The sequence below is a fragment of the Dipodomys merriami genome, unplaced genomic scaffold (genome assembly GCF_024711535.1).
Source record: "Dipodomys merriami isolate MVZ:Mamm:240054 unplaced genomic scaffold, mDipMer1.0.p SCAF_8, whole genome shotgun sequence".
Classification (NCBI taxonomy): domain Eukaryota; kingdom Metazoa; phylum Chordata; class Mammalia; order Rodentia; family Heteromyidae; genus Dipodomys; species Dipodomys merriami.
Window position 1 is genome coordinate 48,415,240 of NW_027206401.1, and position 23,149 is coordinate 48,438,388.

Here is a 23,149-nt window from a genome sequence, read left to right on the forward strand (position 1 = left end):
TGAACTTGGGGCCTGGGCTCTGTCCCTGAGCTCTTTTGCTCAAAGCTGGTGCTCTACTATTTTGAGCCACCATGCCACTTGCTTCTTTTTTTTTTTTTTTGCCAGTCCCAGGACTTGAACTCAGGGCCTGGCTTAAATTTCTTTCTTTCTTTTGGTTGGTCGTGGGGCTTGAACTCTGGGCCTGAGTGCTGTCCCTCAGCTCTTCAGCTCAAGACTAGCACTCTACCACTTGAGCCACAGCACCACTTCTGGCTTTTTATGCTTATGTGGTGCTGAGGAATTGAACCCAGGGCCTCATGCATGCAAGGCAAGCACTCTACCATTGAGCCACCTTCCCAGCCCTCTTCTCTCAGCCTTCTGAGTGTAGGGAATATGAATTTAATTCACTTCAACAATTATTCTTTTCTCTTCCTTCCTTCCCCCTTTCCTTCCTTCCCCTCTTCCCCCCTTTCCCCCTTCCTTCCTTCCTTCCTTCCTTCCTTCCTTCCTTCCTTCCTTCCTTTCTTTCTTTCCTTCTTTCTTTCTTTCTTTCATTTTTAAATTTTTTTAAATGTGAAAATACTGTACAGAGGAGTTACAATTACATGGGCAAGATAATGAGTACATTTCTTATCAAGCATTGTAGCCTCCTCCTTTGTTTCCCCTTCCCATCCCTTCCCATCCTCCCCCCTGCCCCCCCACCCAATCCTCCCCGCCCCCCTCTTCCTTCCTTCCTTCCTTCCTTCCTTCCTTCCTTCCTTCCTTCCTTCCTTCCTTCCTTCCTTCCTTCTTTCTTTCTTTCCTTCCTTCCTTCCTTTTTCTTCTTTCTTTCTTTCTTTCTTTCTTTCTTTCTTTCTTTCTTTCTTTCTTTCTTTCTTTCTTTCTTTCTTCTTTCTTTCTTTCTTTCTTTCTTTCTTTCTTTCTTTCTCTTTCTTTCTTTCTTTCTTTCTTTCTTTCTTTCTTTCTTTCTTTTTTCTTATAGTACTGGAATTTGAACTTGGGGTCATTTACTTGCTAGGTATTAATCATGATTCCATTTGATTTTTGCTCTGGTAATACTTGAGAAAGGGTCTTTTTTTCCCAAGCTGGCCTGGACCTTAATCCTTATATTTATGCTGCCTATTGTAGCTGGGATGACAGTTATGTGCCACCACACCCAGGTTTTTCTGTTGAGATTAAGTCTCATGAACTTTTTTTGCCCAGGCTGACCTAGAACCATGAGCCTTCCAATCAAGCCTCACATGTAACTGAGATGACAGCCATTTATCACTATACTCAGCTATTGGTTGAGATGGGGGAGGGTGTCTCTTGAACATTTTGCTCATGTTGGCCTCAAACCTCAATGCTCCTGATCTCTGTTTCCCAAGAAACTAGGGTTATAGGTACAAGCCATCAGCAATTTGCAAAACCAAGATCCTTTTAATGCAAAGGTTTGTAGTTTTTATTATTTGAGGACGTTTCACTCACTGGCAGTTTTCTTTCCTGTTGTTATTGTCAGTTTCTACAATTTATTTTGTTTCTAAAAGTTTCAAGGAATATATATATATATATATATATAGGAATGGAAATATATATACATATATATATACATATATATGTATATATATGTATATATATGTATATATACATATATATACATATATATACATATACATATATATGTATATATATCTATATATATATGTATATATATATTTCCATTTCCCGCAGTTTGTTTCAATGAGCATCATTTTATATCATCATATGCCCATAGCTATTGAGCCTTTGTGATCCTCTTCTATTACAGCAAATGAGGGAAACCATGCAAGCTGTGTTTCCTTGGGTGTTAGCCAGCAATTTCAAGGGAGTATATTTTAAAGAATTGTTTAGATGGAGAGTACTTTATGAACAGGTGCTTTCATAGAATGTTTTACCCTTGAGATATTTTCAGAAGTTGGTTTTGACATAGCTATAAGATTTTAACCTGAAACCATTTCTTTCTTTTTTTTTTTTTTTCTTTCTCTTTTGCGAGTCCTGGGCTTGAACTCAGGGCCTGGGCACTGTCCTTGAGCTTCTTTTTACTCAAGGCTAGCAGTCTACCACTTGAGTCACACAGTGCTACTTCCAGCTTTTTTTGTTTATGTGGTACTGAGGAATCGAACCCAGGTCTTCATGCATGCTAGGCAAGCACTCTACCACAAAGCTACATTCCCAGCCCTGAAACCATTCCTTTACATAGTGAAAATTGTTACTCATCTCAATTTTGTTTAGGAAGATTCTTGCCTCTGAAGACAATGCTGGGACCAAGATATGATAGTCAGGTTGCTGAGGAAAATCGCTTCCATCCCAGTATGCTCTCAAACTATCTGAAGAGTCTAAAGGTAAGAAGTAAAACTTTGCTTGTAATTTGTGTTCTACCACTTGAGACTACTCCCCACTCACTTGATAGGGCTGTGACTTGAACCCTTATATATGCCAAGTAAGTGTTCTGCCACTGAGCTAAAACCCTGTCCTTGCTTTTTTTCAGTCGGTTTTGTGGCTTGCATTCAGGGCGTGGGCGCTGTTCATGAGGATTTTTCCATTCAAGGCTAACACTCAACCACTTTGAGTGACAACTCTACTTCTGGTTTTCTGGTGGTTAATTGGACATAAAAGTCTGATGGATTTTCCTGCCTGGGCTGGCTCTGAAGTGTGATCCTCAGATCTCAGCCTCCTGAGTAGCTAGGATTATTGGTATGAGCCACCTGTGCCCTGCTGTAGTCCTTGCTTTTCTGAGGCAGGGTTTTGCTGTGTAGCCCAAACTAGTCTTGAACTCATGATCTTTTCTGCCTCTGTTCTCTTGAATGCTGGGATTAGAGGCATGTACCTACTGTCTTAGTTAAATTTTTTTATGTGAGCATAATATTTCTTCTTTTGGGATAAATTCTCACAAGCATGATTGCTGGGTTATACAGAAAGTACTTGTTTAGGTTTATAAACAACTACCAAACTATTTTCCAGCATGGTATACCATTTTGCATGTCCCTTAGGTAGTTTTTATGCTGGCCTCCCAACTTTCTTGCCATAGCTTTCGACTACTGAGATTATAGTTCTGTGCCACTGCTCCCAGCCATTGGGTGGCTTTGTAAGAGTCAATGAACCTTTGTACATTTTTACATTATTCTGTCAGAATTACTATTTGTATTACTTTTCTAGGGCTTCTTTGAAAAATTGTACACACTAAGTGGCTTGAAGCAATAGGTATTTGCTCCTTACAAATTGCTATAAATTTAAAATCAAAGTGTTGGCAAATTTTCTTCCTTCTGGAGGCTTGGAGGGAGAATTTACGTGTGATCTCTGGTGCTCCTTGGATTGCAGTGCCATTATTTGAGGCAAGTGTTCTCCTATTGAGCTATATCCCTAGACTTTAAAGCTCCATCATTCTAGGCTCTGCCTCCATGGTCGTCTTGTCAAAATTTCTCTGTGTGTGTGTGTGTGTGTGTGTGTGTGTGTGTGTGTGTGTGTGTGTGTGTGTGTGTGTGTGTGTGTGTGTGTGTGTGTGTGTGTGTGTGTGTGTGAAAGAGAGAGAGAGAGAGAGAGAGAGAGAGAGAGAGAGAGAGAGAGAGAGAGAGAGAGAGAGAGAGAGAGAGAGAGAGAGAGAATTATTTATTTTTGGGCATTTTCAGGGTTTTAGAACTCATTTTCTTGATTTTGCCAGGCAGGCATTCTTTTACTTGAGCCATACTCTTAGACTTCCAGTTTCCTTCTTATAAGGATACTAGTCATTTGATTATAACCCAACCTAATTTAAATTATTTCTGAAAAGAACCCTTATTCTGTTTTCAAATAAAGTCACATTTACAGGTACTTGGAGTTAGGATTTGAACACACATCGTTTTCAGACAGCATTTGCTGTGTAACCCAGGTTGTTTTGGAACTCCTGATCTTCCTGCCTTAGCCTTCCAGGTACTAGAATAATAGGTGTGCCATCATGCCAACCAAACACATCTTTTCTTTTTATTGTTGGTTAAAGGGCTTGAACTCAGGGCCTGGGTTCTGTCCCTTAGTTTTTGTGCTCAGGGCTAGTAAGTGCTCTATGACTTTGAGCCACAGCTCCACTTACGGTTTTCTGGTGGTTGATTGGAAATAATTTTCATAGATTTTCCTGTCCAGGCTGGCTTTGAACTGTGATCCTCAGATCTCAGCCACTTGAGTAATTAGGATTACAGGCATGAGCCACCAGTGCCCAGCCAAACGCATCTTTTTATAAGAAATAGTTAAGCCACAACATCAAGATTCATTGGTATTTTATGCAATTGGCAGCCTTACAGCTGTATATTTATTATATTTAGTACAGTGAATATTAGAGTCTACTATGTGCAACGTTCCTACAGGTGGATAAAGAGCTACTTAGATTTTTGAGAACCAGTTATTCATTATTTTTATTGAGGTATATATATTTTTTTGCCCAGTCCTGGTGCTTGAACTCAGGGCCTGGGCACTGTCCCTGATTTTCTTTTTGCTCAAGGCTAGCACTCTACCACTTGAGTTGCAGTGCTACTTCCAGCTTTTTCTGTTTATATACTGAGGAATCAAACCCAGGGCTATATGTATGATAGTCAATCATTCTACCACTAATGCAAGATTCCCAGTCTTGTTTATATTTTTTAGTTGTAGCTAATTTATGAACTTATCTGTAATCACATTGAAAGATTAGCTATATTTCCTAGGGAGTGTGCAAAAGTTTGTTTGGACTTAGAAGCTAGGTACTTGGGTTTCAATTCCAGTTCACAGGATTAATGCTACATGTAAAGTATATAGAACAGTTACTGTCACAGAGTAAGGGCTTTAACAAATTGTAGTTCTTACTATGTGCAGAAGCTAGTTATTTTCCTTAGGTATGAGTTGGGATTATCTATTATGAAAAATACATACATATATATATATATATGGTGCATATGTGTGTACAGATTCACAGTCACATGAATATATTATCTACATAAATTACCACATGCACATTTATACATGCAGATATATGGGGCATGTGGAAGCTAAGTTATACTATATAGTTTGTTTCCTTGCCACAAATCCTATGTTAGTCAGGCATCAGTGGCTCATGCCTGTAATCCTAGCTATTCAGGAGGTTGAGATCTCAGGATCATGGTTCAAAGCCAGCCCGGGCAGGAAAGTCTGCAATAAAACCACCAGAAAACCAGAAGTGGCGCTGTGGCTCAAGTGGTAGAGCACTCACATTGAGCTAAAGAGCTGAGGGACAGGACCTAGGCCCAGAGTTCAAGTTCCACGACCACCACCAAACTAAACTCCCATGTTAGAAACTCACATTTTCCTGCTTATCACTACTTTTTATTACTTTTTTTTTTTTTTTTTTTGCTTCTTGTTTTGAGCCTAGAAACCAAAACTTGAACTTTAATACTAGCCTATTGTATTAGGTTTTTTTTTTCTCATTCTAATGACTCTTCCCTCTTCCTCCCTCCTCTCCCCCCCCTTCCTCTCCCCCCCCTTCCTCCTCCTCCTCCTCCTCCTCCTCCTCCTCCTCCTCCTCCTCCTCCTCCTTTGGTATCAGTTTATCTAGATCCTTGTTTTTAGCAAAATAAAATCTTCAAAGAAGTGAATAGAGCAAATGCCACCTGGGATGATGTGTACCAGTAGTGCCACCACTTGGGATAACTTGTATATAGGATGTTTGGTCTAATCTTGAACAACATGATCCTGTTAAAGAAAAAAGAAACTGATAGAGCTCATTCTAAGAACTGGAAATATACACTTTAGGATTATGCTTTTTTTTGGCTGGTATTGGTATTTGAACTCAGATCCTCACACTTGCTTGGGCAGTCATTCTATTGCTGAGTCATGCCATCAGTTCCATTTCTTACTAGTTACTTTTGGGATAGGGTCTTGATTCCTAATGGATGTGTATCTGAACTATTATTGTCTGCCTATTTGAACCTTTCTGCTGTTGCTAATAGGCATGGCCATTGTATTCAGCTTCCTTCTTTTGAGATGGAGTCTCAGAGATCTCTTCCTGGACTAGCCTGGTACTGTGACCCTCCCATTCTTGTCTTCCTTATAGCTTTTGATGACAACCAAGTACCACTATGCCCAGCTGTGTATTGAGAAAGAGTAGTCATGATCTTTTTCCTCCTGAGCTGGCCTTCTGTTCTTAGCCTCACAGGTAGCTTCACAGGGTTGCAGATATGTGAGCCAAATTGCTCAGCTGAATTTTTGTTGTGTGTGTAATTTAAATGTTTTTGCCATTTCCTCCCTGTAAACAATGGAGTTTAATCATTGTGTAGATCAGTCTTCTTTTTTTTTTGGTCCAGTTGTGGGGCCTGAACTCTGGGCCTGGGTGCTGTCCCTCAGCTCTTCAGCTCAATGCTAGCACTCTACCACTTGAGCCACAGCGCCACTTCCGGCTTTTTTTTTCATTTTTGCTTATGTGGGGCTGAGGAATCGAACCCAGGGCCTCTGGCATGCAAGGCAAGTGCTCTCCCACTGAGCCACCTTACCAGCCCCTTTTTAAATAATTTTTATACCATGTGGCTGCTCAACATAAGCCCAACTATAGTGCTCAATGAAGAAATGATTTTTGTTTCAACTCAGGAACAAAAACTGGCTCTAATGGATTTATTGAGAGATGAGATTAAGTCTGTAAGGAGATACACCACTATGGCTATGTATTTTGTTCTGTGTTAGTTGGTTCAAGAATTATGAGAGTTTTGATTCTTTTTTTAGGTCTACCACTTTAGGATGAATTCTTATAAGAAATGTCTTTATTTTTCCTCTTTTGGGGGGAGCATTTTTCTATAATCTCCCACCTCTGGGTCTCTTTATCTTTTTTTCTTGTCCATATGTCTTTTCTCAGTTCCTTTTGGCAGATTTTTGACATTTTTAAATGACTATAGATTTTGTGTGCTTCCTGTTTTCACTGAAAATGAGATTAAAAAAATTTTTTTTAGACCATTACTTTGTTTTATCTATCTGGGAAGAGAAGAGAAAAACTGCCTAAGAATCATTTTTAACCTTGCTTCAGTGTGCTTTCAGAAAATAGAAGGGTTATTAATCAGATAGCCTAAATGGCTTGTGTCACGTTTTAACGGTATGTTACTGTGAGGGGTAGTCAGTAGACATGTGATGGAGGTGACTGTGTAGAATGCTGGGGAGATATGTGGCTGAAGCTGGAACTGTGGTGTTTCACATGGATGCCGCCCTCCAGCCTCCTGCCTTATGTATCATGGCTGAGGAGACAGATGTACACCAAACAGTGCTATTGTTTTCTTTTTTGAGTTGACTTTTGTGCTATTGAGTGTCTTTAAGTAAGACTTGGGTGAGTAGAACTTCACTGAAATTGGTTGGTGTCAGGGTAAACATAAAATCTTCCTTAGTGTAGATGGGAGATTATGGTATTGCCTTTTAGTCAGCTTGTTTTAGAACAAATTCGGTTACTAGTAAATCTGCCCTTTTTTTTAATTTTAAGGTTAAAATGAGCTTGTTGGTGGATCTGACAAATACTTCAAGGTTCTATGACAGAAATGACATTGAAAAAGAAGGTATCAAATATATCAAACTTCAGTGTAAAGGGTAAGTTATGGATTAAGAATTCTTAAATGAAAACCTTTCACTGAAATTTATATTCTCCTCTTTAAAATATTTTTTCCATGTTATTAGACATGGGGAATGCCCTACAACTGAGAATACCGACACCTTCATTCGTCTGTGTGAACGGTTTAATGACAGAAACCCACCTGAACTTATTGGTATGTTTGTCTTTACTATTGTTGACAACTTTGTTTCACTTTTGGGCTTATGTTCTCCTTTTGCAAGTGAGTTGATATTGCCCATGCTAGCCTCATGGTCCTCCTGCCTCCTCTTCCTAAGTGTACCATACACCATGTTTTTTTTCCTCTTTAAATAGTCACCAAATAGTGTTTATTAAAGGAAGAGACTAACTTTTGTGTGTAGCTTGTTATAAGTCTTTATTGCTTCTCTCTAAGCATGCTGTTTAGGAAAACTCATAAACACTACATTTTAAAGTAATAATTTTACTTGTTTTTCTTTGTGCAGTTGTATTTGGAGAATTGAGAGAGAAAAACTTCTAATTAACTGTTTTATGTATTAATAAGAACTCAGTATAATATAGATTGAAGTAGAAACATTTGCTTTGACCTGCCAAGTTTTGGACTACAGGTGTTGGCAATTATGTATTGTACTAATAATCTGAAGCTAATAATAACAATTTGGCTTTAGAACCTGTTGTTGAAAATATCCTTTTTTTGGGGGGAGGGGCAGTTGTGGGACTTGAACTCAGTGCTTGGTCACTGTTCCTGAGCTTTTTTTTTTGGGGGGGGGGGTCTGGTTGTGGGGCCTGAACTCTGGGCCTGGGCTGGCTCTTCAGCTCTTCAGCTCAAGTCTAGCACTCTACCACTTGAGCCACAGCACCACTTCCGGCTTTTTTTTTTCTTTCTGCTTATGTGGTGCTGAGGAATTGAACCTAGGGCCTCATGCATGCCAGGCAAGTGCTCTACCACTGAGCCACCTTCCCAGCCCCAATGTTCCTGAGCTTTTTTTGCTCAAGGCTAGCCCTGTATCACTTTGAGCCACAGTGCCACTTCCGGTTTTCTGGTGGAGGTAAGTGTCTCATGGACTTTCCTGCCTGGGCTGGCTTAAATCCTGATCTTCAGATCTCAGCTTCCTGAGTAGCTGGGATTACAAGCATGAGTCACCGGTGCCCTTTTAAGCAAAAGACACTGAAAAATCATGTTTAAGGACTTCAAGGATTTAGAAATTGGTCAGCTTTTATATTTAAATTACTTTTTTAGTTTCAGAAAATAATTTTCATCAGTCTTGCCTACCTTCTTGTGGAAGTATACTTGTTGACCACTAATATACATTTCTGATTTATTATCAAAGATGTCCTGGGTTTAAAAAATCATTGAGCTGGGCGCTGGTGGTTCACACCTATAATCCTGCCAGCCTGAGCAGGAAAGTCTGTGAGACTCTTATCTCCAATAAATCACTAGAAAACCAGAAGTGGTGCTGAGGCTCAAGTGGTAGAGCATTTGCCTTGAGCTGAAGAGCTGAGGGACAGTGCCCAGGCCCAGAGTTCAAGCCCCATGACCGACCAAAAAAAAAAAATCACTGAAAAATAACCAATCTAATTGCTAATTCATTAATGCCAGTTGACTTCAGTTTTCAGTTGATAATTGATGGTTGGTATGTGTGTGGGCTAATTCTGTAGGCTTAGGAATTTAAAGTTCTTGAAACACAGATACTTGAAGCCTTCTGTAAGGAAGGAAGAACTTTACATTCACATTCCCTTTATTTGACCCTTGGTACCAGACGTTTGTAATTATTAGCTGTCCTGGAGAAGTACCCCTTAATTTTTTTTTTTTTAAGTTACGGAAGTACTCAAAACATATGAATTAGTAAGAATAGTAAAATAAAACCGTACATTAACAAGAGTTAGTAATGATTGTTTTGTTCATTTTTTTCATCTTTTTACTCATAAAAGTATTACTCATAAGAGTATTAATTATTTTGTGTGTGTCTGATGGAATCAGGGCCTGGGTGCTGTCCCTGAGCTTTTTGCTCAAGACTAGCACATTCTACCACTTGAGCCACAGCTCCACTTCTGACTTTTGGTGATTAATTGGAGGTAAGAGTTGCACAGACATTTCTGCTCAGTCCAGCTTTGAATAGTGATCCTCTGAATAGCTAGGATTACAGGTATGGGCCATCAATGCCTAGCTGGTTTTGAGTATTTTAAAGGAAACTGTAGATACCATGTCATAAAAATACCTCTGTATGCATTACTAGTTGATAAGGGCTTTCAGTTTTTATAATCAATGTGCTGCTTGGTATTAAACCAAACAATAGATTTTGAACTCCTTACTGTCCTAAAATCTAGTCCGTTTTTCATTTCCTCAGTCATCAAGGCCTAGACACTATCCCTAAGATTTTTTTTTTGAGGCTAGTGCTCTGCCACTTGAGCCACAGCTTTACTTACCGCTTTTGGGTGATAAGAGTCTCTTGGACTTCCCTGTCTGGGCTGGCTACGAATTATGATCCTCAGCTCTCAGCCTCCCGAGTAGCTAGGTTTACAGGCATGAACCCTGGTGCTTGATGGCAATAGCTTTTTAAGGTAAGTTTTGAAACCATTCAAATGTGTTTATGTAGTTTTTGTTTTGTTTTAGGTTACACCTTTATAAAGTCTCTCCGATTTTTTTCTCTTTTAATGCCACAAATTTGTTAGAGAAATCATATCATTGTCCTGTAAAATATTTTGCATTCTAGATTCATCTCACTGTTTTCTCATGGTTTCAATTACATGTTAAGTATCTTTTATCTAAAATACTTGGGACAAAGTATTATAGATTTCTTTTTAATGGGGATATTGCATATTCATAATAAGATATCTTTCAACTGGGAACTAAGCCTAAATGTGAAATTTGTTTGTTTCATATAACTAATTTTATACAGTAATTAAAAAATTTGTACAGGGGCTGGGAAGGTGGCTCAGTTGTAGAGTGCTTGCCTTGCATGCACGAGGCCCTGGGTTCGATTCCTCAGCACCACATAAACAAAAAAGCTGGAAGTGGTGCTGTGGCTCAAGTGGTAGAGCCCTAGCCTTGAGCTGAAGAGCTGAGGGACAGTGCCCAGACCCAGAGTTCAGGCCCCACGACTGGACCAAAAAAAAAAAATTTTTTTGTACATGAAACAAAGTCTCATTTCACTATGGTATCACCTCTACATTAAAAAGATTGGAAGCATTTTAGACTTGGAATTTTTTTTTTTGGGGGGTCCAGTCGTGGGGCCTGAACTCTGGGCCTGGGCGCTGTTCCTCAGCTCTTCAGCTCAAGGCTAGCGCTCTACCACTTGAGCTACCGCGCCACTTCCGGGTTTTTCCTTTTTTGCTTATGTGGTGCTGAGGAATCGAACCCAGGGCCTCATGCATGCAAGGCAAGTGCTCTACCACTGAGCCACCTTCCCAGCCCTAGACTTGGAATTTTTGCTCTGTTTGTAACTTGTTTCTTTCTCTATGTCTTATAAATTAAAGGTGAATCTAGAAACATAATTAGGTTCATTCTTAGGGTTTTAGATAAGAATACTTCATATTGGTACTCTCTACTTCTTTTCAATACTATATCAGGAAGCACATAATATCTGATTATTGGACTTCTTGTGGTACTAAGTATAAGTGAGTTCAAGTGGTGACAGCATGTTATAAAGTTTTCCATCTATCTTTTATCTAATGATTTTAGTCTCTTGTCTCTCACAGTGGTAAGTGACAAAATGGCAATTTCTTGGATTCTTTTATTCATGTATTAGCTGGGATTTTTCTTGGGCAAAAACTACTCTTTTTCAATAGTTTGGTTATCCTGAAATATAGTTTGTACTGGAAAAAACAAATTATTTAACTCTTTGTTTTGATTTCTTAAATTTCAAAATAATGAATTGACATTTTTGCAACCTCCAATGGTGGTTGATTAATTGCATTTTTGGAGTGTCTATGAACTCATTAACATTTTTCCCCTCTCTCCTTCCCTCCCTTCCTTCCTGGTATTAGAAAGGTGATATACAGGGCTGGGAATGTGGCTTAGTGGTAGAGTGCCTCCCTAGCGTGCATTCCTCAGTACCACATACACAGAAAAAGCTGGAAGTGGCTCTGTGGCTCAAGTGGTAGAGTGGTAGCCCTAGCTAAAGAAGCTCAGGGACAGCGCCCAGACCCTGAATTCAAGTCCCATGATTAGCAAAAAAGAAAGAAAAAGATATTGTACAGGTGTGGTTATATAAGTCAGGTAATGAGTACATTTCTTTTTGGACAATGTCACCCCTTCCCTAACTCTCCCAGTTTTTCCCTTCTGACCCACCCACAAGTTGTATGGTTTATTTTCAACTTAGTGTCTAGTGAGTACCACATTTGTTCACTCTTTGTCCCTCCATTTCTGTCGCCCCTTACTTTCCCAACGACAGATAACTGAACAAACAAGACAAAAAGAAGACAAAGCAAAGTCAACAACAAAGGAAAGAAACCTTTTACTTCTATTTCCTGGGGTTCATTTTGATAAATATTACTTTATATGACCAGAGGCACATAGGCATTGTGCTTTTTGTGTTTCTCCCTTAAGGTCTCCTTGTGCCTAGGGCCCTGTATAATTTTATCATATCCCAGGGTATTTTAGATCTAGCTTCCACATATGAGAGAAAACATGCCCTGTTTGTGTCTCTGCTTGGCTTACCTCACTTAACATCATTTGTTCTAGGTCCATTCATTTCCCTGCAGATGGCATAAGATTGTTCTTTCTAATGACTGTAAAATTCCAATGTGTATAGGAATCACATAAATTTTTTATATAATTGATGGATTTAAATCAGCTACAGTTTTATCAAACACATTTATTTTAGTGTCCAGATTGCTTTATCTTAAACCAATGGGAGCCCTTTCAGGTTTTCTTTTGGGAGGGTATCCTTTTTATATCACTTTTACCAGTGTTTGATTGTTTCCTGGTTTCTAGAAAAACTTGTTTTCTAACTCAGGGCTTAGGTGCTGTCCTTGAGTTTCACTGTTCTCAAGGCTAGTGCTCTTCTACTTCAGCCAGAGCACCACTTTTGGCTTTTTTTATTGGAGTTTATTGGAGTTGAGTCATCCAGACTCTTTTAAAGCCAGGCCCAGGCTGGCTTTGAACTGTGACCCTCAGATCTCAGCCTCCTGAGTAGCTAGGATTGCAGACGTGAGCTATCAGCACCCCACACTTTTTTTTCAACATTAATAATTTTTATTGTACATGTGAATAATAAATGATACAAGGAATACATGGCTAGTTGAATTTATTTTAACTTAAAGGAATGAGCAGAAGGCCTAAAGAGACTCGTAATATATAAACACAGTATATGACATAGAAAATAATGTCTTTATACAGTGAACTGTTAGAAATATTAAGGTTATGCATATCTGGAGCTCTTGAACTTGAAATTAATGTATAGAGTGGACCTGTGTAGTATATTCAAAACAAACCAAAACCAAACGAACTGGATACTGAAACTTAAAATACACAGACTAATCAATGTACAACAGAGCTGTTAAATGAAAAATAGTCAAGCCCAATGCAGTGAAGTAGTTCATCTTCTCAAATAATTTGTGTGTGTGTATGTATGTATGTATGTATGCATGTATGTATGTATGTATGTGTTTTTTTTTGGCTGTAATACTTTTAAAAAGTTATCCATGGGCGTCAGTGCCTTTATAAATTTTTTTTTACATGTAAAAGAATAATCATTTTATTTAAATTAAAAAAAAAACAGCAACCAAAAGAACCACCCCCTACAGGGTTTTGTTACATAGTCCAGGCTGACTTTGAGGTCAGTTTGTAGCCAGGCTGGCCTTGAACTCACATTTTTCCTGATCAACCTCTCAAATGCTGGGATTTATGTATGTGTTTTTATGTATATATATGTGTGTGTATATATGTATATGTGTGTGTGTGTGTGTGTGTATATATATATATATATACATACATATATATATATACATACATACATATATATATATATATTTGACCTTGAAGAAGAAACTTTCCAAATAGTATGAAAAATGTATCCCTTCTTACCGGGCGCCAGTGGTTCATGCCTGTACTCCCAGCTATGCAGATCTGAATTTGAAGACAGCCCTGGAAGGAAAGTCCATACCTCCAATTCACCACCAGAAAATTGGAAGTGGCGCTGTGGGCCAGTGTGGTAGAGGGCTAGCCTTGAGTGCAAAAGCTCAGGGACAGCACCCAGGCCCTGAGTTCAAGCCCTGTGACTGACAGCAACAACAACAATAACAAAAATAAAAAATAAAAAGGATACCTCTGTATTGAATGAATGTAGCAATTTGATGATGTTATCTGTGTCCATGGAATGGGCCCATTTGTCACTAAAACCTGTGCTGGTTAGGATTTGTTGTATTTTATCTGCTATCCCGAAATCTTCTGTTATTATAATATTATGGACTGAACAGTGAATTCTGTAGGTATTTTTTCCCTAATAGCTATTGTACTGCACTTGATTTACATGCAGTAGACAATGTCTTGTTTTTCCTAACAAAGGTGATCCTACTAGGCCAACCCATTCCTGAAAATTGGTGGGTAGTGGTGGATTCTTAGTTTCTATCCTTATAGCACCTGATTCCACCGTGGGTAGTGGTTTGAAGTTACTTTTCCCAATTTTCACTAAATAGTCTAAATGGGCTAACAACTGTGTATTAATTCAGAGACTGCAGTATAACTTATCTCCAGGCTTAGCAGCCAGTCAGCAGCAAATTCTTTTTGAAATGTTAATTATAGCACATCTGAAGAATGGTTGGTGCAGCGACAACTTGAAGAAAAAAGGAGAACAAATCTGATTAGACAAATTTGCCACTCAGGCACACATCTAAGCACACAAATCACAAATCAGATTGCAGCACATCACCTACTAGTACTTGAAATTTGCTAACCAGAGAAGTGTCCTGAATTCTTTTGTGAAGTTTAGCTATACTAGCTTTGGGTCAAGTTCATAGGCAGCTTACCTTTTTTGCCTTGTCTAATAACTTTACAGTCATGTTGCCAGTCCCAACTTCTAAGTACCACATCAGTTGGTCTTAGAGTGGCCGTACCGATAATGCTGTTAGCAATCAGAGGAGTTTTCAAAATGTTTTGTCTAATCCATGTGTTGAACATGAGTCCTCTGGCCAGTCTCAGCTCTCTGACTTCACCTTTGTCATCTCTGCTGGAAGTGGTCTAGGAGTACGGAGGTAGTTAGCTGCCGTTGTTGGACTATGTGGGAACTGGGGCCTGCTGTGGCCAGCTGCTTAACCATTATTTTTTTTTATTATTTTATTTTTTTTGTGAACACACTGTACAGAAGGGTTACAATTACATGGGCAGGATAATGCGTACATTTCTTATCAAGCATTGCAGCCTCCTCCTTTGTTTACCCTTCACATCCCTTCCCAGCCTCTCCCCTACCCCCCCACCCAATCCTCCCCGCCTCCCCATTAATATTTTTTTATTAAATAAAAATACTGAAACATTTGAGTCATAATACATTTTTACTAATTGTTAACATTACTTTTCTCTCTTGATCATTTCTATTGTTCATTTAAACCAGAGTATTTTAGCTTCCTTTGTATAAGATTAGCTTCCTCAACTGGCTCTCATCTCTCAATTGTGGATTAGAGAATCACGTCCTACTTTCTGTCACTGTAGGCTAGTTTGCATTTTCTATATTTTTGTGAATGGAATTATGTACTGTGTGCTTTTCACGTAGCAAGATGTTATGAACCATTTTCATTTCATTTCTTAGTAATTTGTCCCTTTTTATGGTTGACTGGTATTCATTGTATGAATTTATCTGTTGCTTATCCATTCGCCTTGTGATGAACATTTGGTTTATTTGGAGTTTTGATCGTAATCAATAAAGTTGCTATTGACATTTGTCTTTGTGTTGCTGTGGACTTTTGACTTTATGCAAATATATGTATGAATATGCATTTTTATTTTCCTTAGCTAAGGAATGTTAGATTGTCTGGGTCACTTGATATCTGCAGAATGTAACTTAGAGACTGCCAAATTGTTTTCCAAAGTGATTTTAGCATTGTATTCTTCCTCCATCAGTATGATGATTTCCAGCTATATTTTCACAAACACTGTATATGATCACTTCTTTTAATTTTAATCATTCTAGTGAGTGTATACTAGGAACCCATTGTAGTTTTAATTTATTTATTCTGATAATGATGTTAAGCCTTATTTTAATGTGCTTTTTATGTGTGTGTGTGTGTGTGTGTGTGTGTGTGTGTGTGTGTGTGTTTTGCCAGTCCTGGGTCTTGAACTTGGGGCCTGGTCATTGTCCCTGAGCTTCTTTGCTCAAGACTTGCCTTCTACTACTTGAGTCACAGCACCACTTTCAGCTTTTTCTGTTTATATGGTACTGAGGAACTGAACCAAAGGTATCATGTATGCTAGGCAAGCACTCTATCACTAAGCCACATTCCCAGCCTCTTCATGTTTTTTTTTTTTTTTCTTAAATTTTTTTTTTTTTTGTCTTTTTGGTCTGGGGATCGAACCCAGGACGTTGTACCTGTTAGGCAAGTGCTTTGCCACTGAGCTACATCCAAGCCCCTTCATGTGTTTTTTAATCTAATGTATCTTCTTTTGTAAAGTGTCTGCTAACATTTCATCTCTCTTTTTTTTTTTTGTGTGTGTGTGCCAGTATTGGGGCTTGAACTCAGGGCCTGTGCATTGTCCCTGAAATTCTTTTGCTGAAGGCTAGCACTCCATTAAGCCACAGCATCACTTCAGGCCTTTTCTGCTTATGTGGTACTGAGGAATTGAACCCAGGGCTTCATGCTTGCTAGGCAAGCACTCTACCACTAAGCCACATTCCCAGGCCTCTCATCTTGTTTTAAACTGGGCACTAGTGGTTCATACCTGTTATTTGAGCTATTTAGGAGGCTGAAATCTGAGGATTATAGTTTGAAGCTAGCCCAGGCAGGAAAGTCCATAAGACTCTTACCTCCAATTAAAAAAAAAAAAAAAAAGAAGAAGAGCTATGATTCAAGTGGTAGAGTAATATCCTTGAGCAAAAAAACTTAGGGACAGCACCTAAGCCCTGAGTTCAAGATCCAGAATTGGCACACAGACACACACACAAAATTTCATTCAGCTATTAAAAAATTAAAGTGTCAGTGCCAGGGTTCTTGACCCACATCTATAATCCTAGCACTCAGGAGATTGAGGCAGGAGGATTGGAGGTTTGTGGCCAGCCAGTCTGGGATACATAGTGATACCCTATCTCAAAAAAAAGAAAGTACAAGCTGGACATGGTGTCAACTCTCTAGAGGTGGAGACTGGAAAATATTGAGTGTGAGGCCAGCTAGCTATGTAGCAAAGCCTTGTAACACTCCTTTTACTCCCCTGCCCAAAAGGTTATTTCTCTTAGTGAAATGTAAGAATCCTTTAAATACTCCAGGTATATGCCTTTGGCCATGTATGTGTATTGAGATTATTTTCTATGGCTAATGTTTTTATTAGTTGCACCTTTCTAAGAACAAATATTTACCATTTTGAACTAATCTAAATTATAATTTTCTTTTTATTTTATACTTTTTGAATTGTATTGGAGATGTTTTTCTCCATACTAAGATGACAAAACTTTTTCTCCTCTCTTCTAGAAATTTTGTAGTTCTAGCTAAGTTCATTTCTATATTTGATTTTGGTCACCCTCTATCAACATGACAGTGCACATACAGAGTATTTTGTAAAAGGTAGCATTAAAAGGAAATAATCTTAGGGGCTGGGAATGTGGCTTAGTGGTAGAGTGCTTGCCTAGCATGCATGAAGCCCTTGGTTTCATTCCTCAGTACCACATAAATAGAAAAAGCCAGAAGTGGTGCTATGGTTCAAGTGGTTGGTAGAAAACTAGAAGCTCAGGGAGAGTGCCTAAGCCCTGAGTTCAAGCCCCAGGACTGTCAAAAAAGAGAAAAAAAATCTTAAATATCATCATATCCATCAATTTAACACAGATAATAGGAAAAACTTTAGAGAACTGCAAGTGAGTCATTTAACCAGACAGCAATGTTGTTATGTTAATTATGTTCACCTGATTATTATTATTTTCAAAGTAGTTAAAATAATCTTGAATTGGTCCTGGAAGAGAATTTAGGAAAAATAAATTTCCTATTCTGAACAGGTTTTTTTTTTTTTTTTTTTTTTTTTTTTTGTCGGTTGTGGGACTTGAACTCTGGGCCTGGGCACTGTCCTAAGCTCTTCAGTGTAAGGCAAGCACTTTACCACTTGAGCCACTGTGCTTGTTTTCTGGTGGTTACGGACTTTTCCTGCCCAGGCTGGCTTTGAACTGTGATCCTTAGATCTTAGCCTCCTGAGTAGCTAGGATTACAGACAGGAGCCACCAGTGCCCGGCCTAAACAGGTTTCTTCTAAAAAGTTTATTTTGAGAGATGATAAGCTAATGTTAAGGTATTCTTACGTTGGTTTTTAGACTTGAAAATAATTCAGTGTTTCTGTGCTATGCAATTATTGCCTCTAGCCAGTTACTTTTGCTAATTACCTTCAACTTCAACTAGCAGGCAATCCCTAGATGAGTTTGTATTTGTTTTGCTCTAGTTTCTTGATTTTTTTGACTTTCTTTTACATATGTGCCATTGATCTTTATCCAGTATGTTATTTGATAAATTGGAAAATTCAGTTTGTGGATTAGAGATATGTGTGTGTGTGCTTTGCAATGTTTGATGAAAATACCTCCTTCTTTAAAATTTTTGGGCTTTTAATGAGAAATGTAAGACAGAGTTTTAAACCAGTAAATGAATATAGTATATTTGAGCTTTTGTCTAAAACATTCTATGTAACTTAAATAGACATTATTAAGTTATAAACTTTTTAATTATACAAACAGAATGTAAAAACTGAAACATTTTAATGACAGGTTGGAACTTTAAGACATATTATGTCCTTCAAAGTAATGTATTAAAATTAATCAAATGCTTTATTTTCTAGGTGTTCATTGTACCCATGGTTTCAATCGTACTGGTTTCCTCATATGTGCCTTTTTGGTGGAGAAAATGGATTGGAGGTATTTATATCTTATGTTGGAAGAAAATGTATTTAATGATTTATAAAATATTGTATTGATGTTTCAGTTGTGGCATTTTATATTGTCATGTGTTTTCAATTCATTATTAGGATAGTTTGAAATGATTTTCTTTTCTTCTTCTTTTTTTTTTTTTTTTTGTGTGTGTGTGTGTCAGTCCTGGGGCTTGAACTGAACTTCTTTTGCTCAAGGGTAGCACTCTACTACTTGTGCCACGGTGCCACTTCTGGCTTTTTCTGTTTCTGTGGTACTAAGGAATTGAACCCAGTGCTTCTTGCATGGTAGGCAGGCATTCCCACTAAGCCATATTCCCAGCTCCATGATTTTCATTTTTGATATATCAATCTTTAGAATTTTGTCACTTCATTGTTTTGTGCTGAATAGCACCGTAGTTAAGGGCTTATAAATTTATAAAAATACTTTTTTTTATTACTTTTTTTTTTTTTTTTGGTCCGGTCGTGGTGCCTGAACTTTGGGCCTGGGTGCTGTCCTTCAGCTCTTCAGCTCAAGGCTAGCACTCTACCACTTGAGCCACAGCACCACTACCGGGTTTTTTCTTTTTGCTTATGTGGTGCTGAGGAATTGAACCCAGGGCCTCATGCATGCAAGGCAAGCGCTCTACCACTGAGCCAACTTCCCAGCCCTATTACTTTTTTTTTTTTTTTTTGTCTGTTATGGGGCCTGAACTCTGCTGTCCCTCAGCTCTTCAGCTCAAAGCTAGTGCTCTACCACTTGAGCCACAGTGCCACTTCCGGCTTTTTCTGTGATTGTGGTGCTGGGGAATTGAACCCAGGGCCTCATGCATGCAAGGCAAGCACTCTACCACTGAGCCACCTTCCTAGCCCAAAAATAGTTTTTAAAATATAATTTTATTGTTACTAGGTGTTGTACAGAGGGGTTACCATTTCATAAGTCAGGCAATGAGCTCATCTTTTTACTTGGTTCTGGGACTTGAACTCAGGGCTTGGGCACTGTCCCTTAGCCTCTTTGTGATCAAAGCTAGTGCTCTACTAATTGAGCCACAACTCAACTTTTGGTTTTTGAGTGGTTAATTGGAGATCAGAGTCTCATGAGGACTTTTCTGCCCAGGCCGGCTAAGAACCGCGATTCTCAGATCTCAGCCTCTTGAGTAGCTAGGATTACAGGTGTGAGCCACTGGTTCCTGGCCAGAAATACCCTTTGGACAGTATCACCCCTTCCTTTGTTTTCCTCCTGTTTCCCCCTCCCATCCCTGGGGTATTTATGAATTTTTCCTATATATTTTTTTCTCATAGAATTATCAGAGGCAGATTCTTCTGGCATTTTGTTTGTATTCTCTTTTGGAAATCACTGTTATTTCCCTTTTAGATAGTACCTTCCATATATATACTAGGAAGAGCTTATGTGTTATGTGAAGGAAATATGTTTGGAACAGGGTATTTAAAATAATCAACATCTTTATGGACATAATGTTATTTGTGAAATATATTTTTAGATTTTGATAGATCAGAGTCTTACACGAATGGGATATTACTAGTAGAATTTTTTTCATTAATTGATCAAGGTCATTATGTTCATGAAGCTTCTTACACTATTCATCTTTTTCTGAACATAATCTGTCAAAAATACATATCAGATTGTACATTTTCCTTTTTATTCATTCCCAGTAGTTCTTTACCTCATGGACTTTCGAGCTCTGGCTATTCAGAAGCTCTACACAGTAACTCTAGACTCCTGTGTTATACTCAGCAATGCTTACCTCTCTTTTGTGACTTGTACTCTTAGGTCCTGGATCCTTTGGATGTTTCTGAAAACCAATATGCTTTTATTTTTTGTTCACATCTAGTATTCACTTTTTGTTTACTGCTGTTTTAAAGCCTCAACCTTTAACCTTAGAGGTCAGTCCCTCCTTTCTCCCCCTTCTCCCCCAGTCGTGGGGTCTGAACTCTGGGCCTGGACGCTGTCCCTCAGTTTTTCAGCTCAACTAGTGCTCTACCACCTGAACCATAGAGCCACTTCCGTTTTTTTCTGCTTATGTGGTGCTGAGGAATTGAACCCAGGGGCTCTGCATGCAAGGCAAGCACTCTACCACCGAGCCACCTTCCCAGCTCCCTACCTTAGAGGTTTTATTTACATTCTTCGGCAGCCCTATTCACACCTCTAAGATAAACTCATAGAAATGTAGAGTTGAGGAATTATTAGTGTCTCTAATATAGAAACTGTCTCAAATTCAGTTTGTCTCTTAATTGAATGCCTTGAGATTGAAATCTATGGTATGTCCATTTTATATACCTGTTTTATTTTTTATGGTGTCCTGAATATTAATAAATTTGATAAGTTTGCATAAGTAGAGAACAGTGAATATTTGCATGGTGTTTATTTTTTATAGTATTGAAGCAGCAGTTGCTACTTTTGCCCAAGCCAGACCTCCAGGGATCTATAAGGGTGATTACTTAAAGGAATTATTTCGTCGCTATGGTGATATAGAGGAAGCACCACCACCACCTCTATTGCCAGATTGGTGTTTTGAAGATGATGAAGAAGAAGATGAAGATGAAGATGGAAAAAAAGAATCAGAACCTGGGTCAAGTGCTTCTTTTGGCAAAAGGAGAAAAGAAAGGTTAAAACTGGTAATGTTAAAATATAACGTAATATTTCTTACCTTCTTCTGTAAACGTACTGGAATTTGGGAGAGTAGGGTGGGATATTGACAGTGTTTTTTTAGATAGGTTTATAAAATTGTTTCATTTTAGTTTCTTCTTTTCCTCTCCCTCCTCACTCCCCTAGACAAGTTTTTTTTAATTGAGCTCAGACTGATCTAGAACTTGAAATTCTTCTGCCTCAGCCTCTTAAGTGCTGGGATTACAGGTATGTACCACCTACCTGCTCATTGTGGCTGTTTTTTAAAGGTCTTCTATTCCTCCCTACCCCCAATACAGTTTTGCTATGTAGTGTATGTTGACGTGGAATGTTTTAGTCCCTCTGCTTTAATCTGAGTGCTGGGAATATACCAGTATGCCTAGCTATTTCTAAAGCTTCTTGATAGCCAAGAAGCTGGTGTTTTTTTTTTTCCCCCCTTGAACTTGAGACCTGGATACTGTCCCTGAGCTCTTTTGCTCAAGGCTAGCACTCTACCACTTTGAGCTACAGTGACACTTCTAGTTTTCTGGTGGCTAATTGAAGATAAGAGTCTCATAGACTTTTCTGCTTGGGTTGGCTTTGAAATGTAATCCTAAGATCTGAGCCTCCTGAGTAGCTAGGATTATAGGCATGAGCCACTGACACCTGTCAGAAGCTGTCTTTTTTAAGAGAAAAATTCATCCTGTTTTATTTCTTAGGTAAACTAAAGAACTCTTAGATAATATATTGAGAATACTTCTTTACAAAGAATATTGCTTTTTACAAAGCAGTATTGTGAGATCGTGAAAGTAAATATTTGGGAAGAATATGTACTAATACTTTACAAAATTATCAAACAGTTAAAATTATTTTACATATGAATTCTTTCCTAGATGGTGTTTTCACACTTTCCATGATATTAAACTGAGAAAACCCTCATTTTTTTTTTGTTAGACAAGCTTTATTATCTTCTAGAACTAAAAGATCTATCAAAAATATTGAGAGTTATCTCTTTGGGAATAGGAGAATTTTTGAGAGAAATAATATCGGTTGTGCTTGTATACATTCCTGTTTGGTGTAGATTAAAGGGGAAGGTTGGAAAGTATGGAGGAAATAATTATTAATAACATTAGTAATAAGGTATGTGGCATATTATGATTGAACAATAAACAGTACAACTTATTAGTAATCAGTACAGCTAATTAGTAATGCCTTGTTTTATATAAATCATGTAGAAGTTATTTTGAGTGTTTCTCCAAGTTTCTTGTTTGTAAAACATTGTTTTAATTATATTTACACATTTTAAGCTTTAAGACTAAGGTCACTGAAAAATATGAATTGCTATGGATCATAGAAATGATTTCTAAAGTAACTTACTCCTTTTGAAAGTAGTTTACATTGATTAAAATAATTATTTTTTATTAGTATATCCAGATGAAATGATGAAAGGTACTCAATATAATGGTTATACTTACAGCTTGGATATATTACCGCAGTATGCTAAAGATCATAAGAATAAAGACCAGTGGAGTAGGAGGAATATGAACTGTTTAGGCTTGCTTCCCTTCCCTCCACTCTTCTCCCCAGAAAATATGAATCTTTGTTCAGATATGATCAGAAAGAATTTTTTTTTTGTCTGTTGTGGGGCTCAGTCTCAGGGCTTGGGCACTGTCCAGGAGCTCTTTTGCTCAAGGCTAGTACTCTACTACTCTTTCTTTTTCTTTTGTAAGTTGTGGGGCTTGAACTCTGGGCTTGGGCTCTGTCCCTGAGCTCTTCACCTCAAGGCTAGCACTCTACCACTTGAGCCACAGCACCACTTCTGGTTTTCTGGTGGTTAATTGGAAATAAAAGAGTCTCAGGGACTTTCCTGCCTGGGCTGGGTTTGAACTGTGATTCTCAGATTTCAGTCTCCTGAGTAGCTAGGATTACAGGTGTGAACCACCAGTGAGTGCCCAACTGTACTCTGT

At 38.3% G+C, this 23,149-nt stretch overlaps 1 protein-coding gene and 1 pseudogene across 2 annotated transcripts in view; one reads left to right on the forward strand and one right to left on the reverse strand.

Annotated features, from left to right (window-relative positions):
- Rngtt (RNA guanylyltransferase and 5'-phosphatase) overlaps window positions 1–23,149 on the forward strand; it is a 245,683-nt gene that overhangs the window by 5,747 nt on the left and 216,787 nt on the right. Inside the window, exons 2-6 of one of the 2 annotated variants that reach the window (XM_070010861.1) lie at window positions 2,230–2,339; window positions 7,433–7,536; window positions 7,624–7,712; window positions 18,491–18,566; window positions 20,953–21,193. In XM_070010861.1, the coding sequence (XP_069866962.1) occupies window positions 2,230–2,339; window positions 7,433–7,536; window positions 7,624–7,712; window positions 18,491–18,566; window positions 20,953–21,193 (620 nt within the window). The remainder of the gene's footprint in view (window positions 1–2,229; window positions 2,340–7,432; window positions 7,537–7,623; window positions 7,713–18,490; window positions 18,567–20,952; window positions 21,194–23,149) is intronic. The other variant, XM_070010862.1, reaches the window with a different exon arrangement.
- On the reverse strand, window positions 13,744–15,342 carry LOC138819318 (dimethyladenosine transferase pseudogene; annotated as a pseudogene).